The 18,494-nt window shown below is 44.5% G+C and overlaps 2 protein-coding genes across 2 annotated transcripts; one reads left to right on the top strand and one right to left on the bottom strand.

The window, feature by feature from the left end:
- Positions 1-5,761: 5,761 nt before the first annotated feature.
- LOC134460161 (E3 ubiquitin-protein ligase TRIM47-like) lies at positions 5,762-10,768 on the bottom strand. Its single transcript, XM_063212618.1, has 3 exons — positions 9,505-10,768; positions 6,317-6,412; positions 5,762-6,016 (listed from the first exon to the last, which is right to left on the bottom strand). The coding sequence occupies exons 1-3, from the start codon at positions 10,087-10,089 to the stop codon at positions 5,762-5,764; spliced, it is 936 nt and encodes a 311-aa protein (XP_063068688.1). The 5' UTR covers positions 10,090-10,768.
- A 24-nt stretch (positions 10,769-10,792) lies between these two features.
- Positions 10,793-15,394, top strand: LOC134460160 (tripartite motif-containing protein 16-like). Its single transcript, XM_063212617.1, has 6 exons — positions 10,793-11,460; positions 11,747-11,845; positions 12,518-12,751; positions 14,137-14,316; positions 14,511-14,610; positions 14,871-15,394. The coding sequence occupies exons 1-6, from the start codon at positions 10,867-10,869 to the stop codon at positions 15,392-15,394; spliced, it is 1,731 nt and encodes a 576-aa protein (XP_063068687.1). The 5' UTR covers positions 10,793-10,866.
- Positions 15,395-18,494: the final 3,100 nt, after the last annotated feature.

Genomic DNA, 18,494 nt, shown 5'->3' with positions numbered 1-18,494 from the left:
CGCGTTCAAAGAGCCGGGGAAAAAGCAGAGACTTTTATAAGGGCTTTGTACGAGCTAGCAGAACATTGTGATTTTGGCGCGAATAGGGAAGAGAACATTCGCGACCGAATTGTCGTTGGGATACTGGACAAAGAGGTGTCGAAGCAGCTACAGTTAATGCAAAACCTGAACCTAGCCGTGGCGATCGAAACCGTTAGGCAGTCGGAGGAGGTCACCTCTCATGTTAGCATGCAAGGGGCAGAAGCCGGGCTAGTGCACGAAGTAACCAACAAATTCAAAAAGAACTTGAAATTCGGCGAAAGAAAGCAAAAAGGGGGAAACAATGGAGGTGGCAAGTGTGGAAAGTGCGGGAAAATGCGCCATAGCAGGGAGGAGAACTGCCCTGCGCGAGATTCCACATGCAACTCGTGCAACAAAGTGGGGCATTGGAGCCGGGTGTGCAAGAGCAGGAGGGCGGTGAGCGAGGTCGCGGAGCAGCAGCAGCAACAGCAGCAGTCGCGGCAGCACCAACCGACATACTACCTGGGGGCAGTGAGCAGAGCAGCCGAGGGGTCACCGGAGCAGTGGATCGTCAAGCTGCGGGTAGGTTCCACTCCAGTTGAGTTCAAGATCGACACGGGGGCCGACGTGAACGTCATCTGCGAGGAAACCTACCACTCACTCAGACCAAAAACACCACTTGGGCCGGCAGACATCCACTTGGATAGCCCAGGAGGTGAGTTGCAGTGCATTGGACAGATCAAAAGCACTGTGGCTTACAAAGGTAGAAAGCACCCACTCACAGCCTACGTTGTCCGAGGCCGCACAGTCAGCAACCTCCTCAGCAGGCCCCTGTCTGTGAGGATGAACCTGGTGAGGAGAGTGGAGGAAGCGGCGTGCAGCAGCGCCGGACACCTGCAGGCATTCGGTGAGCATGGGACTTTAAAGACTGACCCTGTAAGAATACAGTTAAAAGAAAATGCTCAGCCGTACGCCACTCACACTGCCAGGCGTGTGCCAATACCCATGCTGCAGAAGGTTAAAGAGGAACTGGAGCGGATGGAGGGGAACGGCATCATTGAGAGGGTGACGCAGCCTACCGACTGGTGTGCGCCCATGGTGCCGGTCCTGAAGAGCTCAGGTAAAGCACGCATCTGTGTTGACCTTAAAAGACTGAATGAAGCTGTTAAGAGAGAGCAGTACATCATGCCTACCACAGATGAGATCGTAGCAAAGCTGAGCGGTGCCACTGTCTTCTCGACGCTCGATGCAGCCAGTGGGTTCTTCCAAATCCCACTGCACCCTGACAGCTATAAGCTCACAACCTTCATCACCCCGTTCGGCAGGTTCCAATTCAAGAGGCTGCCGTTCGGGATAACCAGCGCTCCCGAGATCTTTCAGAGGAAGGTGACGGAGACGATGGAGGGGTTGGAAGGAGTGGAGATCTTCATGGACGACGTGCTCGTCTATGGGGCCACGGTGAGAGAACACGACCAGCGTCTGGAGAAGGTCATGCAGCGCATCGAGGCGGCCGGGCTGAAGCTGAACCGCGACAAGTGCTCCTTCAGACAGCACCAGCTGCGCTTCCTGGGGCATCTCATCGACGGAGAGGGAATTCGGCCTGACCCGGGCAAAGTCGAGGCCATAGAGCAGCTGCCACCACCGACGAACGTGCCGGAGCTGAAGAGGGTCCTCGGCATGGTGAATTACCTTGGCAGGTACATCCCCAACCTGTCCACAGTGGCGCAGCCACTGTACGAGCTCCTGAAAGGTAAAAATGCATGGACATGGGGTCACGCACAACAAAAAGCCTTCACACACACAAAACAACTACTGACAACAGCGCCTGTCCTCGCCTACTACGACGTCAGCAAGCCCACGGCCGTGTCAGCTGACGCCAGCAGCTATGGACTGGGAGGAGTCCTCCTCCAGCTCCATGGGCAGCAGTGGAAACCTGTCGCCTACTGTTCCAGACGGCTCACCGACGCGGAGACACGCTACGCCCAGATTGAAAAGGAGTGTCTGGCTGGCGTGTGGGCGTGTGAGAAGTTTGACAGGTACCTCACTGGCATGGACACATTCAAACTGGTCACTGACCACAAGCCGCTTGTGCCGCTCATCAACAGCCGCAGCCTGGACAACGTGCCTGTGCGGTGCCAGCGTCTTCTCATGAGGCTCATGAGATTCAGCCCCGTGGCAGAGTATGCTCCGGGGAAAACCCTGGTCGTCGCTGACACTCTCTCACGCAGCCCGCTGTCCAAGTGTGCTGAGCCGGACACTGAGAGTGAGGTGGCTTGCTATGTTGCCAGTGTAGTGGGGGAAATCCCTGCTAGCCCGAGCAAGATGGACGAGATCCGGAAGGCGACTGCAGAGGATGCCGAACTGCAGTCACTCATCAAGGTCATACAGTCAGGCTGGCCGGAGCACAGCCGCAAGGTGCCTGTGAGTATAAGACACTACACACAAGTAAAAGCTGAACTGTCAGAGTACAATGGCCTGGTCCTCAGGGGAAGCAGAATCGTGATCCCGCAGCGGATGAGGACCGAGATCATCCAAAGGATCCACGACGGGCACCAAGGACTGATCAGGTGTAGGGAGAGAGCCTCCTCATCTGTGTGGTGGCCCGGTCTCGCTACAGAGCTCAGCAGCCTGGTGTCCTCCTGCCAGGCGTGCCTAGGAGAGAAGCGTACACAGCAGAGAGAGCCACTCATCTCTACACCACTTCCAGATCGTCCGTGGAAGAGAATCGGAATGGATCTATGTGAGTACAACCACCAGCACTTCCTAGTCATCTCAGACTATTACTCTAGATTCATAGAGATACTGCACATGCCATCCACTACCAGTGCACATGTCATACTTAAGCTCAAGGCCGTCTTTGCTAGGTTTGGCATCGCAGACGAAGTAGTGAGTGATAACGGGCCGCAGTTTTGTAGTGCTGAGTTTAAAGACTTTGCGAAGCAGTTTGATTTCAGACACTGCACGTCCAGCCCTCATCACCCGCAGGGCAATGGCCATGCAGAACGGGCCGTGCAGACAGCCAAGAAGATCCTCAGGCAAGCAGATCCAGTGCTGGCGCTGATGATCTACAGGTCCACTCCGTGCTCCTCGACCGGCTACAGCCCTGCGGAGCTGTTAATGGGGAGAAAGATCAAAACAACGCTCCCCATGCTGGAAAAGAATCTCCAACCACAGTGGCCGAGCAGAGCAGCAGTGCAGGAGAAGGACGACAGAGAGAAGGCCAAGCAGGCCTACTACTACAACCGCCGCCACGGGGCCCGACCCTTACCTGCCCTGCAGCCAGGGGACGTGGTGAGGTCCAAGTTGGATCACGAGAAATCGTGGTCACAGCCAGCGGTGGTCTCGGGGGAAAGCAGCACTCCGAGATCCTTCGTCATCAGGACGCAGCAGGGAGCTGAGCTTCGGCGGAACCGCCGCCACCTACAACCTCAGCCGGTTCCCCAGCCACCCAGCGAGAACACTGGGACAGCTACACACTCTGACGTGACAGAGACAGTCCCCGCCAGTCAGAGTGTGGCTCCGCCCGCAAGCCTCATGCCCGGTCAATCTGTGACCAGATCTGGACGGGTGTGCAAACCGGTCAACAGGCTTGACCTGTAGACAACCTATGGCCTTTGGGGGGGTATTATTAAAAAAAAAAAAAAAAAAAGGGGGAAAGTGAGAAGAGGAGAAACAAGAGACTGAAATGTGAAAATGAAAACAATGTGAAAATTGTATTGAAATGCATTATTGTTGTGAATGCTGATCCAAGTTCCTGCCGAGATGATTTTATAATAGAAGTTCTAGAAATGAGTTTATATTGATTGAGTATAACAGAGGTTATAGAAATGACTTAATATTGATTTTAATGTTAACAGCTGAAATGATTACAGTAAATGTTAATGAAAGTGTTCTTAATACAAGTAAGCAACGGGTTGTTTGTTTAAGGGTAATTATCCATTTTGAAGGGGGAGATGTCATATACGGTAATAGATGACCCTGCGCATCTACTATGAGATATACGGTAATAACTCAGGGACGTTAACCTGGGATGCGCATGACATTGGACGGCATTCCGTTATTAGTAAGTTACTGTAGGCCTACTGTACGTGTGTTTTGACGAGCTGCCAGTAATAAACGACATTAATCTAAAAGGCCTCAAGGAGATCCTTTACACCTTACAACACAGCAATAACCTTTGGGATGATATTTGGAGTGTTAAGCGGTAAAATTTTTTTACAATGTCATGGACCTTGGAAACGGCTGATTAATAAAAAGGCAAGTCACCAGGTACTGACTAGTTAAGGGTAGCGTGAGCTGATGATTTATGACAAATGGCAAAATTGTGTCGCACTGGCCAAGTATTCTGCCCCCTACGGGATTTACAGTAGGTAGGTCACCAGACCTACGTAATCTCACTTGTGATTAGGCCTGGTGGTAACCAGGCAAGAACCGTGTAAGATTTTGGTCAGAGTAGGTGTTGCAACTATACTGCTCATTGAAACTGTGCTACCTGTTGCCAAATTTGATCATTTAATGAATATGAATAAATAATCAACCAATATTTACTAGTATGACCAAAGGACTAAGTTTTGCAGCTAAAAATGCCTATTTCTGGAAATTCAAAATGGCAGACCATGGAGAAGATCCCCCTTTTCATGTACGAAAAGTGCAATTTGAATGAGTCATAATGAACGCATAGAATTTGATGGTAACAGGCAACCCAGTTTCAATGAACAGCTTAGTTGCAATACCTTCTCTGGCCACCATCCTACACAGTGCACCTTTAAGCTTAATAAGATGGTTATCCTGACTATTTGGTACTCACACTTTAAAAACTCCTCCCTGGTTTTAGGCTCCTGGGGCACAATGATCTCCACACCTGCCACTAAATACATTAATGAGCAGATGACAAAAATGGAATGAGGAATATGGAATGAGAAGATTATTTGGTTACACTTCACTTGACGCTGCCTTCACATGTATGACATAATAACAGTGTCACAACAGTCATACATGTGTCTTAAACATTATGTCAATGTCATGAACATTTTATGACTTTATCATTAAGTGACATTCAGGTATGGTAAACACATAACTAACAATGTCAACTTTTCATGACCAGAAAACGTTTATGACATTGACATCATATTTATGACTCGACCATGACTCTGTTATGACACTGTTATGTCATACATATGACACCAGCGTCAAGTAAAGTGTTACCCAGTTATTTAAATGGTGAAATAACAATGACTTAAAATGACAATGAATAACATTTTAAAGACACAGGGATGTTTTTTTGCATCAGTTAGACCTATAATAACAGTGTTTTTTATAAACATATACAGGAGGATGTCTAATGCTGTATTTTAACGCTAATGACCAATAACGTTGACAGCAGCATCACAGAGCCAGAATTGTTTCTGACTCTGACAAAACAAATATTTTTCAACAACTGATTTACTATTCAGTCAGTTTGATTACATTTGATTACAAAAACATGACTGCTATTGTACAACACAATAATATTCCACTGTTTACAATATTTACCTTCTCCAGATATCGTTATCATATGCTGCTTGCAGAGTTCTTCCACTTCACTCTTCAAAACTGCCAGAGATTTACTCAGGTCCTCAAATGACATATGTGGACTGAGATGGTTGCTGGGAGAAGGTTTGCATACAGAGGACTTCAGGACTTGAAAACTCTTTCAAATAAAGAACAAACGACAGTCAGATATGTACTACAACAAGGTGAGTGAAATAGGTGAGATAGGCTATCATACCATTGGCAAAGCTACCTGGAGGTAAAGGACGTGGTCTTCCTCAAGTGAGAGCTTCTCCAACTGAGCATGTCCTCTCCTCAACTCAGCCAGCTCCTGCTCCAGTTTCTCCAAAACATCTTCAGCGTCTCTCATCGCTGCCTTCTGCTGAGCTCTGATCAGCTCTTTCACCTCAGAGCGTCTCCTCTCAATAGACTCCAGCAGCTCAGTGAAGATCTTCTCACTCTGCTGCTCTGCCTCTTTAGCAGAACGCTATATAGAATAGAATAGAATAGAATAGAATAGAAGATAAGAGAATGAAATAGAATAGAATAGTATAGAATAGAATAATGTGGGAAATAATCACTGACCTATATACTATTTAATACATATACGTCAGTGGAAATAATGGACTACAATAGAATAAAATATGATAGAATGCAATACAAACAAAAGTAATTGGTGGCATTTCTCACTGTCATATAGTTTGTGACATGTCAGCTGATGATAACTGAACAGAGATTTTTGTTCTCTGCCTCTTTATTTAAAATCGACTGATTCCTGATTCCTGACCTGGTAAGATGACAGAGTCTCCTGGATCTGCTGCAGTTCCTTCTCCCTCTTCTGGATTCTCTCCAGAAATTGTATTTTTGTTTCCCCCAGCTCTTTCTGTTTAAAAGCATTTACAAAAACACATACAGTGAACACAGTGTATTTTTAAAAAATCAAATCAGGCAGCTTGCTAAGCCCTGCAGTGTGTGTGTAACAGACGTCTTCTTGTGCAGTCCACCACTTGCAACCTCTCAGCCACTGACCCAACAGTCACGGGTACCATACCACTGATCTGAATAGAGAATTCCAATATGCGGACTCCTTCCTCGGTCTGTATTTGGGGCCTCGCGTTTCGCTGACCTCCATGGAGAAAACAATTAAGTTTCCCTGCTGTCAGCCTGCCAAGCCACATTAGAATGGCATTAGAATTGAGCTTTTGCGAGATATTGAAATCCCCCCCCCCCCCCCCCGCCCCGTTGGACCTTGAAAGTCTTACAAGTGGGCCTTGAAATGATTTTCTGAAAATCATAATAACAGTTGTGTGTGTGTGTGTGTTAAATTTGAGTGGCTTTCCCGCTGCATTTGCAGGTGACAAACAAATGTGTGACCATACACTGTTGAATCCATAAAGTTGTTGATTCAAAAAGTTCCTCTACTCTAATCCAGAAGGTCAGGCCTGGGTACATCACATTCTCGCCAAATAGCCTTCAGAGGCCGAGTTCAGAGTTAGCTAGCGCTCCTGCGGCTCCGACGAGAGAACAATAGACTAAACGCTCCCCTTGCAGACAGAGCGATAACTCTCAACCCTATCCAAGTATCAGACTGCCAGTTGTAAATAACACATTCCTGTGTCCACCTAATTGGAGCAGCAGCCACAGTTTCACAATAAAACTCCTCAATGAATGGTGTATGGTCACACATTTGTTTGTCAGAGGCGGCATAGAGGATAGAGTTCAGAGTTAGTTAGCGCTCCTGCAGCTCTGACGAGAGACAATAAATGCTCCCCCTGCAGACAGAGAGATAACTCTCAACTCTTGGCCCTGCCGTGGCCTCACGGTAGGGCACTGGGTAAGCCTGATTATCATCGACTTTCAAATCTCTTTGAGACTTGGTCTGACCAAGAGCATAACAATTAACATTTCCCCTAAGCCCCCCCCACATCTGGGCTTGCATGCCCATGGGGACAACGGTTCGAGTCCGTTCGGGGTAATTTCCCAGCCCTACCCCATCTCTCTCTCCCACTCGTTTCCTGTCAGCATCTCACTCTATCCTGTTAATAAAGGCATAAAAAGCCCCTCAAAAATATATATAAAAAAAAAAAACAAGTAACATTTCCCAAACGGCATTGCTCTTGACCTGACGAGTAGCAATGCTGAAGGTGATGCGTCACTAGGAGGGCACGACCTGGCTACTGGGTTACTGCGCCGGCGACCCGGGTTCGATTTCGGACCGGGTCATTTGTCAATCCTTCCCCGTGTCTCTCCCCACTCATTTCTTGTCTCTCCTCCACTGTCCTCTCCAAATAAAAGCAATAAGCCCTAAAAAAAAAAGCCCTTAAAAAAACCTCTGAACTCTTCCAAGCGCCAGGTGTCGTCTGCTTCCCGATATCAGACTGCCAGTTGTAAATAGCACATTGCTGTGTGCCCACTTCATTGGAACAGCAGCCACAGTTTCACACGAAAATGCCTCAGTGGTGTATTGGTCACATTTGCTTGCCACCTAAACAGCGGTGAAACCACTCACATTTAAACAGTGACTCTGTTGCCTCTTTATTTGAGCTGTGTTGTTTATTGGGTCAGAGGTGGGCCCTAAAGAAATGTTCAGGTGGCCCCCACGTTGGAATAATTTGGGAACTCCTGGTCTAGGCCAATAGCCCAGTTCCTGCTGCATCAATATTGGTCTCTGGGAAAGAAGAACTTGGCCTACGTAGCCTCTTACTGCAGATGGGTTCGCCGGCGGGCCTATTCACTATTTGCTGAAAATGCTCAACTACATCATAACAGCATTACCAGAGAGCCTTAAGTAACAGATTCAGACAGAGCCATTACAATTTTGGTGACAGTAAGGTTATAACATTATATATATATATATAGCAAGGATGTTAGACTCTGCGCAAAGGGGTTAAAGTAGAAACACACACACACAAACATACTGTATGTTTGAAAGACAAAGAGAGTTGGCCGAAAGGAAAATCATGTCTTACGGGCAGTTTGTCTCTTTTCCATGAAAGCGGGCGATAATCATGCACCAGGTTAACCCATTTTTGCCACCTGCAAGAAAACTGCTAAGTGCCTAAGCCCTTTTTGCGAAAATGTGCCTATAAAAACAAAACAATACACACACACAAAAAAAAAAAAACATAAAATATGTTTCATTTAAAAGCTAAGACCCTCCTCTTGCTTTAGAATGTGTTCATTCAGCTCTAAAAAAACCCCTCAAATCTCAAGAGCCTGAACGCTGTGCCTATGATCTCAAGAGCCTGAACGCAGTGTCTATGTCGCTCCAGGTGCCAAAGCCAATGCAGCATGCAGCATACACCAAATTGCACGTCCGGTTCCCGCACACCTCCAAAGCATTTTGTTTGTTGCATGATAAGAGCTAGAGAGATGGTTAAAAAAGCTTGCTTGTTATTGCCAGCTTTCATGGTAATGTGCACAAGGGCCAAACTTAGTGCCGCAAGCATGAACATTTCTCATGATTTCCCCTTTAGCCAACTTCCTTTGGCCATGGCCACAAAGATATGAGAAACAGTAGGCCTACAAGGTCCATGACAGCTTTGGTCAGCCCCTCCACCAAGGAGGTAATGTTTTCGGTTGCGTTGGTTTGTTTGTTTGTTTGTCAGCAGCATAACTCAGAAACTAATCACCGAATTTGGACGGAACTTTGTGGGTTTGTTAATAATGACCCAAGGAACAAGTGATTCAATTCGGGTGGTGATCTGGATCACAGAGTCAGACCGGATTCAGGACTTTTTAAAAGATTCTTCACCATTGCTGGCCTATATATCTAGATGCCCCTAGTCACCAGAAATTGAATTCCGGGGACTCAACAAAAAGAAGGCAGAGAGACCTAGGGTGTAACATAGTCAAATGTTCTATCAAGCAGCTTCCTTGGCGGAGGTCTGTGCTCTCTTGAGTGCTTCTAGTTTGCATCTGTTCCATGTGTTATATGACTGGGTGTGCAGTGGGTTGCTTAGCTCCTTTACCTACCTCTTTCTCCTTACGTTCTGATGCAGCTGACACTGTATCGTGGCCCTTGTGGTTATCCATACTACACAACATGCAGATACACTCCTGATCAACACGACAAAACACCTCAATCAGCTTGTTGTGTTGAGAGCAGATTTTCTCCTCTAGATGCATGGAGGCCTGAACCAGTTTGTGATTCTTCAAGGCAGGGATGCTGTTGTGAGGCTCTACGTGTGTCTGACAGAGAGAGACCAGGCACACCAGACAGGACTTGACAGCTTTCAGTTTAGTCTCTGTGCAGAAGTCACACTCCACATTCCCAACTTCAGCACACTGAGCAGGAGGAGTAGGAGAGGCAGTTGACTCACTGATCTTTTTCATTTTCTCCACCAGTTCAGCTAGGATGGTGTTTTTCTTCAGGACAGGCCGTGTAGTAAACGTCTCTCTGCATTGAGGGCAGCTGCACTCTCCTCTCTGGTCCCAGAAACCACTGATGCACTTCATGCAGTAGCTGTGACCACATGGAATGGTGGCGGGATCCCTCAACGGATCCAAACAAATAGAACAACGAAATGTATCTTGATCTTCGAGTAGAGCTTCAGCCATTTTCTTCAGACAACTCTCACTAAATTATCGTTTCTTCTGAAGTTGGGAGGAGATCGCATAGAGGGGAGGAGTCTGATAGTTGCAAACCAAATATCTCCTTTACTGTGCGGGCCAAGTTTCGTTTCTTATGAAGTAGCCACTTGTAAATAGTTTTGTTATGAATGGACGGGAATGTGATCCTTGTGCGTAAATGCCTTAGGAGGACAATTTTCAAAAGGGGGAAGCAAGAGGGGACGTAATTTTCATGTTTCTCACAGAAACGTAGCCATTACCAGTGGATCTCATGGGAAATAATAGACTAATTCATACATTTTTCCTGATCAAAAAAGTAAACCACAATACCCTACAAGGGTTAAAACTAGTCAAAACATTACGCAGATGACTGTATATCGGGCATCTGACACTGGCTGCGCATCGCTGTTATTTGGCACTGGTAGGCTACACACATGCAATGGAATGGAATGATTACGCACCAACGAACCTCATCGGGCGCTTTTCATAGAGAAAGTGGCGAAGTGTCGACACAGACTCGAGAGTTCAAAAGTCTCAATGTTAATGAGCTGCTTTGCATCCATGGCCATTTCCCAAGCTATATTTTGGAAAGTGTTCAGCGTGTGCGGCGCCTTTCAGTGCGATGATGGTGCCAGACTCCTCCCTCTCCCCATACCCGGAATTAAGAAGAAACGAAACTTTGCCCAGAAATGGTGCTTTGCGCTTTGGCGTGAGTCAATCTGCGTCGATTAGGAAGTATTTGGGAGCAATATTACCTGAAAAAACATGGCAGAAGCAGTCATTGAAGATCAAGATCCCTTGCGTTGTTCCGTTTGTTTGGAGTTGTTGAAGGATCCAGTAACATGCCCATGTGGACACAGCTATTGCATGAAGTGCATCAGTGGTTGCTGGGATCAAGAGGACCAGAGAGGAGAGTACAGCTGCCCTCAATGCAGAGAGACGTTTACTACACGGCCTGTCCTGAAGAAAAACACCATCCTAGCTGAACTGGTGGAGAAAATAAAAAGCAGTGCGTCTCAGACTGTCTCTCCAACTCTTCCTGCTTCGTATGCTGAGCCAGGGGATGTGGAGTGTGACTTCTGCATTGAAAGAAAACTGACAGCTGTCAAGTCCTGTCTGGTGTGCCTGGTCTCTCTCTGTCAGACACACATCGAGCCTCACAACAGCATCCCTGCCTTGAAGAATCACAAACTGGTCCAGGCCTCCACGCGTCTAGAGGAGAGGATCTGCCCTCAGCATAGCAAGCTGATGGAGGTGTTTTGTCGCACTGACCAGAAGTGTATCTGCATGCTGTGCACCATGGATGACCACAAAGGTCACGATGCAGTCTTTGTTGCTGTTGAACGGAAGGAAAGAGAGGTAGGCCTATGGTTCAGTTGTTACAAAGGGGTTAAGCAAATCTAATATAGCAGGATGTTTCCTAAGGCATTTTGTGCTGCTATGTCTTTGTATGGAATGAAAATATGGACTGTCCACTCCAATACCTGCTTAATGTTGTTTTAAATTGTGTGTGTGTGTGTGTGTGTGTGTGTGTGTGCGTGTGTGTGCGTGTGTGTGTGTGTGTGTGTGTGTGTGTGTGTGTGTGTGTGTGTGTGCGTGTGTGTGTGTGTGTGTGTGTGTGTGTGTTTTCAAATATCATTCAAAGCAAAATGAGCTGGATAAGACAAGGGCTGAATATCTGAAGAGAATCCAGAAGACCGAGCAGGAAGTGCTGGAGATGCAGGAGGCTGTGGCATCACACCAGGTCAGGAAACATGCTGCTGTGTGTGTGTGTGTGTGTGTGTGTGTGGCATCACACCAGGCAAGGAGGAATTCTATTGTCAGTTATCAACATTTGACACCCGTTTAAATGGTCAAGGAATGTTTACATTTTCACCACTTTCTTGTTAGTAGTACACATTTGACATATTATCTCTCGTTCAGTGCCGTAAAATGTTCATAATTCCCTTTAAAGCTTTGACTTTCTCAATTGCATGTTAGTATGTTATAGCCACTGTATCTGATTTGGTTGGGCACCACAAAACGTAGTATTATATGAAAAAGTGCCAGTTATTCTTTCCCCATAAATCAGTGCATGACATCATGTTGGAGACTGGAGACTCAATTCTATGGCCTCTCTGTTGAGGGGGAGTCACTAAATCTCGCTCATCAGTAAATTCTGTTTAACAATAATCATTAAAGACCTCATGACACATGGACTCTAAGGCCATTTCAGACCATTTGTCAATCTATTAATCATCAGTGGTGATTAACCTGCACAACCACCTTTTAAGAAACAATAAGAATTGCCATCAAGCAAAATTGTATTCTATTCTACTTCATTCTATTCTATTCTATAATATTATTTTATATTCTATTCAATTCTATTCTATTCTATTCTATTCTGTTCTGTTCTGTTCTACTCTACTCTTTACAGCGTTCTGCCCAAGAGGCAGAGCAGCAGAGTGAGAAGATCTTCACTGAGCTGCTGGAGTCTATTGAGAGGAGACGCTCTGAGGTGAAAGAGCTGATCAGAGCTCAGCAGAAGGCAGCGGTGAGAGACGCTGAAGATGTTTTGGAGAAACTGGAGCAGGAGCTGGCTGAGTTGAGGAGAGGACACGCTCAGTTGGAGAAGCTCTCAGTTGAGGAAGACCACGTCCTTTACCTCCAGGTAACTAAAGCAGTGATTCTCAAAGTGTGGTCCAGGGACCACTGGTGGTCCACAACAAAGCTCAGGTGGTCCGCAAGGAGATTTTTACTTTTCCAAGACAAGCTAGCATTAGGCTATATTTGTGACAGTAGTACAACGCTAAACATAGCTGTAGTGATATTTTCACCACAATAAGAGTTGGCTTGTAAATATGAATAAAAAACGAAGTAATCTGCATCGAAATTGGCAGTGTCAAATTACCACCCCTCAACTGTCAATTCAGTTGACAGGTGGTCCCTGAACATTTTTGGGGCGATTAAGTGGTCCTCGGTCTGAAAAAGTTCGAGAAACACTGAACTAGAGGAATAACATGGCCATCACTGATAGTCATGGGTAAGCGGTTAGGGCAGAGGTGGGAAAAGTCAGGCCCAGGAGCCACATGCGGGACGCTGAAACACAACCCTTAAATTCAAAATGCTACTCTTAGCCAACATTCTTAAAATGGCTAATGGCTTCAGATTAGACTATTGTTGTATAGTTCAGTGGTTTTCAAAGTGGGGGCTGGGGACCCCCGGGGGGCCGCGGCAGGTTGGAAGAAAAAGAATAGCAAATAATAATAATAATTTATTAATGAATGTACACCAAAATAAGCAAAAAATAAACTAAACAATACTCCCATCAGTTGAGAACTGCATTATAATAATCTTTTTCATCACTGAATTCTGTATTTTATATCCAAATGGGGCACTGATGCACAAATCGAGACTGTGGTTGTGAAAGAGTGCACAGAAAAAAATAGTGTGGCACGGCCCGTGTCAGGGGGGCCTTGGCTGGAATCTATCGGTATATGACCTCGTCATGGTAAAGTTTGGGAACCCCTGGTATAGTCTATACATCTAAATGTATTTCATTACTATGTGCAGGACATAAATAGCCAACAAATGATATCAGTGCATATTATTTCTTATTAATGACACAGACAAGTTGCCTGCGATATCTGGCCCTTAGGTCAATAATCAAAACCCAATGTGGCCCTTTCCACAAAATAATTGCCCACCTGGATTGAGGTGTCAGACTTGTAGCCCAAAGGTTGCTGCTGGTTCGATTCCCGATCCACCTGGTTGGTGGGGTTTTAATTAACCAGTGCTCTCCACCATCCTCCTCCATGACTGAGGTAGCCTGAGCATGGTACCGTCCCACCACACTGTTCCCTTCGCGTGCCCCCTTGCACAGGTAAGGCACAAATGTAATTTCGTTGTGAGCAGTTAGCACTGTGTGGTGTGGAGTGCTGTGTCACAGTGACAATGGGAGTTTCCCAGGTGAGCTGTCAGATGTTGACTTCTTTTACTCATTATGTTGTATTCTATGCCTGATCGATACACTTGTGTATTTTCTGTATTTTGTAGAGTTTCCAGGTCCTGAAGTCCTCTGTATGCAAACCTTCTCCCAGCAACACTCTCAGTCCACACATGTCATTTGAGGACCTGAGTAAATCTCTGGTTGTTTTGAAGAGTGAAGTGGAAGAACTCTGCAAGCATGTGATCAAGTTATCAGGAGAAGGTAAATGTTGTTCAGGGGACATCTTGGTACAGTAGACATACAGATGTTTGAATAAACACGCCGTCATAGCTGATGCAAATTAAATACCCAGGCCAGGTCTTTTATTATTATGCTATGTTATTAATATTGATGGACATTGAAAAAACAAAATGTTGAAGTAAGACATGCAATTATGAATGGATTTTTCCCAAGCTTACACAGTATTGTTTCCTGTTAACAGAGTTGGTTTATGTTACTCAATGCAACTTCCTCTGCTCATCTCTACATTTCTTTAGTGACAAGTGTGAAGATGCCAGACACCAGGGAAGACTTCTTGAAGTGTGAGTATATAGATATAATTCTGGGCATCCGTTAGCCTGATTCTCATCGACTTGCGAACCTCGTTTCGAGACTTGGTCTGACCTCTTGCATAACAATTAAGTTCTCCAAAATAGTATGGTTGACCCCCTCCCTCCGTTTGCTACTGGTCAAGCCTTGTCAGAAAAGGCTGTGCCGAAGTTTAAACCATTTTAGTAATGCAATTTAATGTATATGTGTGAATTATTTAACGAGATGTATTTGCCTTTTGTATCCACTCTAGACTCCTGTGCTCTCACACTGGATCCAAACACGCCATGCAGACTTATATCCCTGTCTGAAGGCAACAAGAGGGCGACATTCAGAAAGGAGAAACAGCTTTACCCAGATCATCCAGACCGACTCACAGAATATGCGCAGGTGTTATGTGAACAGGGCTTTCGTAGACGCGTTTACTGGGAGGTGGAGGTAGAGCTGGACCTGAAGAGTGAGGAGTCTTACGTTGAAATTGCGATAGCATACAAGAGCATAAAGACTGTTTGTGATTTTCGTGATGATGAGAAATCATGGGTCCTGTACTGTGAGACTGGAAAGTGCAGTTTCTGGCACTGTAATAAAGAAACTGCAATCCCCATCGCCCCCACCTCTACAATTGGAGTGTATGTCGATCACAGGGCAGGCATTTTGTCTTTCTACAGTGTGTCTGACAAAATGACTCTCCTACACAAAGTTAGAACAAGTTTCACAGAACCCATTTACCCGGGGTTCTACTTGTATGAGAATGCTTCAGTAAAACTCCTTTCTTAAATTATAACTTCAGCCACTTTCAACATGCAGTTGTAATGCTCACACTACCCTGGACTTGTCAGTACCAGAGTTTTGTTTTTGTTTTTTTTTTCTTCAGCCTTTTCCGAGATCCTGGTCATTGTAATGGGGGCAGCTGTTTGTTAACATTTCAAAAAAACATTTTTATTTATTCCCAAAAACATCCAAAAGGTTATACAACATCAGCAGACAACTAGCAAACAGCGGTACCTTTTGGGAAAATATTTGGAGTAGGCCTTTGTTAATTTTTTAAAAATGTAAACAAACGGTGCCCCCATTAGAATAGCTCAGATCTCGGAAAGGGCTGAGCCAAAAAATGTGGCATCACCGGGTACTGAACAATACAACAGCATATTGAAATTGACTGAAGTCGTCCTTTAACACAGAGATTTCAATTGGTCATAGAGCCTACAGCATAAAAGCCAAAAGTAGGGTCTTTGTTATCGGTGTCATAACTAGTCAGTCATGGGTCCTGGTGTGAGTATCCACCGCAGGCCCTCACAGGTTGGCATGTCACATCTAATACATGAACATCAAGGTTGAGTTTCATTGAGGAATCTGAGGAAGACCGAGAGGTGGAAACGTCATGCTCGCCAATGAGTGAATAAAAAGAAAAAAATAACTTAAAGAAGAAAAAAAAAATCCAAAGGAGTGTGCAAACCTTTTTTCAAAAATAAGTTCACTTTTTTGTTCAGCACCAGGGATTGTGCACAAGTAACTCTCTACAGATGGTTCTAGACAGGGGCCAGGGTCGGCCAGGGCCACTGTAGATTTCCCTCCTGGCCCCTGTTCTCTCTTGCCAATTTATGTGCCCCCCTGAAAAAAAAAAAATGCCCCCACCACTGTAACACCCACCAACGTATTACGTTTGAAATTAACACTTTTTTATTACGTTGATGGGAAGTTATTACGTTGGGTGGATGTTACAAAGCGGAATCCAAAAAAGTTGGGACACTTTGTATTTTGTGAATAAAATCAAAACGCTGGCATTTTCAAAACAAATAATATGTTAACAAGGTAGAACATTATGTACAGACAACAAATCAGTTGTTAAAGTGAAGCAGAATTATTGTTTTGAGGTAATTATGTGATCATTTAAAATTTCACCCTTGCAACAAATCCCAAAAAAGTTGGGACAGGGCCAATAAAATGTATTTTATATTAGATAAGACTAAACACAACACAAGGGATGAGACTGAACAGTTAAATACTTTGACTGATGGCATAATTTTATTCAAAAATTAGATATTTTGATGTGCGAGACATGATTTCAGCAGCTCAACTGATAGGTGTGTTCTTCAACTTGTTTACCTTTTTGTTATGCTTAATATGGGCATATCCTGACTGCAAGAAAACAATTTTGTGACCTGTTTACTCTTATGATGGAACCACACTGTTGGAACATAGTAGAGATTTAAATTTGCCACCATTAGGGGACAATACCTAAAGGCGGTGCTCCAAAATGTAATGCCTTGGTAGCTATGTTTGCTGTTTAAAGTCTGTATGCATCATTTAACATTCATTTTAATGCTCTACATGAGTAAGAAGACCCTAACCAAGTCACCTCTGCACCCCCTTACCATCGTATATGCTGTCTTTCAGATTGACCACTAAATCAAGCTGAAGTATTCATTTTCTATATAACCTGGAGGGTGCATGACTCCATAATTTTCAAACAGGATTAACTATTTTCCATCCTGTAATCAGAGGACAGTTTCACATGTCTCCTAGGTCCATAGAATTAGCTTTTCTGCATGTAACACTGTTTAATGTCTGCATCATGTGCATTAATCAAGTGTTGTGTTTATGGTCATTTTTTCGAGAGCTGTCATTGTTGGAGTGTCATAGTTTGCTTATTGACCACAAGTATTTCATGATCTCATAACTCATACAATGATTTCACAGAATTCTACAGTACGAAACTAGGCCTTGTATGCCTGCAATTTTGATAATTCAATCTTTCTGTGCAATAATACTAATCAATAATTAGTCCCTCAAAATCTTCCCTACTGAATGCCACAGCAATTCTGTGATGGTATGTTATTTGTGCATTCATGTTGGCATTCAATATAGTTCCTTTTACAATATCCTTCCTTGTGTTATTTTTAGAATTATCCAACTATTACAACATGTTTTGGCCCTGTCCCAACTTTTTTGAGATTTGTTGCATGGGTCAAATTTTAAATGATCACATAATTACCTCAAAACAATAATTCTGCTCGACTTTAACAACTGATATGTTGTCTGTACATAATGCTCTACCTTATTAACATATTAGATGTTTTGAAAATGACAGCATGTTGATTTTATTCACAAAATACAAAGTGTCCCAACTTTTTTGGAATCCGCTTTGTACACACCACCCCCCCAATTCTTTTAACAACCAAATCAGAATTGAATGAAGTTGTCATTTTATTTTCATGTTGGGGATGGTGACGGGACCCTGGAGGTCACGGGCCCCGGTGTGACTGCACCTGCTGATCCTGCTATACAGTATGTTTATTATAGCTGTGTGACATGTTGTTGTTGTTATATTGTGCCTTGTGTGTTCAATAATCAAGATGTTCATGTCTGGCGTGGCTCAGGTCTCTTTTTTTGGCCAAACTTTAAAATCCGCCAGGAATTACTGTTCTCTTTTTTCTGATCTATCATGTACATGTATGCTGTACAATGCGCACAACAGAGAAATAAAATAATGATGTTCACACATCACCCTTTGAGTTTTTTTAATGCATCATTTCCGTACAGATTCCAGTAGAGGACTTCTGATTGTCCTCCAAATTGTAGAATAAATGCCTTCTTACCATTGCATTGTATCACTTTCAGTGGAAGTATCACACAGTAGCCTACATTTACGTACCTTCTGCTCAATAAACAACGTAATGAGAGAAATCTGTTGCATTACTTAAGTTAAAAGTATATCACAGGAAAAACATGGAAAGAGGCCATTCCCTCACTGTATAGATCCAATTGTTTTCCTTTGTCTCCTCCATTGGTGCCTTTTGGGACTTTCTGTCTCCCATTTTAAAGGGCTAACAATACCTTTGTTATTTTTTCTGTGTTCATTTGGGTACTGCAGTTG

The sequence above is a fragment of the Engraulis encrasicolus genome, chromosome 12 (genome assembly GCF_034702125.1).
Source record: "Engraulis encrasicolus isolate BLACKSEA-1 chromosome 12, IST_EnEncr_1.0, whole genome shotgun sequence".
NCBI lineage: Eukaryota > Metazoa > Chordata > Actinopteri > Clupeiformes > Engraulidae > Engraulis > Engraulis encrasicolus.
This window is presented reverse-complemented; position numbering and strand designations above follow the sequence as displayed.

Bases quoted from the DNA above. Each gene is read 5' to 3' on its own strand.
- LOC134460161 (XM_063212618.1), bottom strand. From the start codon at position 10,089: ATGGCTGAAGCTCTACTCGAAGATCAAGATACATTTCGTTGTTCTATT. The intron at 6,413-9,504 runs GTAGGTAAAGGA...GCTTTTAAACAG, and splicing joins CAGAACGTAAGGAGAAAGAG to AAAGAGCTGGGGGAAACAAA. The intron at 6,017-6,316 runs GTCAGGAATCAG...TATTCTATATAG, and splicing joins AGACTCTGTCATCTTACCAG to CGTTCTGCTAAAGAGGCAGA.
- LOC134460160 (XM_063212617.1), top strand. From the start codon at position 10,867: ATGGCAGAAGCAGTCATTGAAGATCAAGATCCCTTGCGTTGTTCCGTT. The intron at 11,846-12,517 runs GTCAGGAAACAT...TACTCTTTACAG, and splicing joins AGGCTGTGGCATCACACCAG to CGTTCTGCCCAAGAGGCAGA. The intron at 12,752-14,136 runs GTAACTAAAGCA...TGTATTTTGTAG, and splicing joins ACCACGTCCTTTACCTCCAG to AGTTTCCAGGTCCTGAAGTC.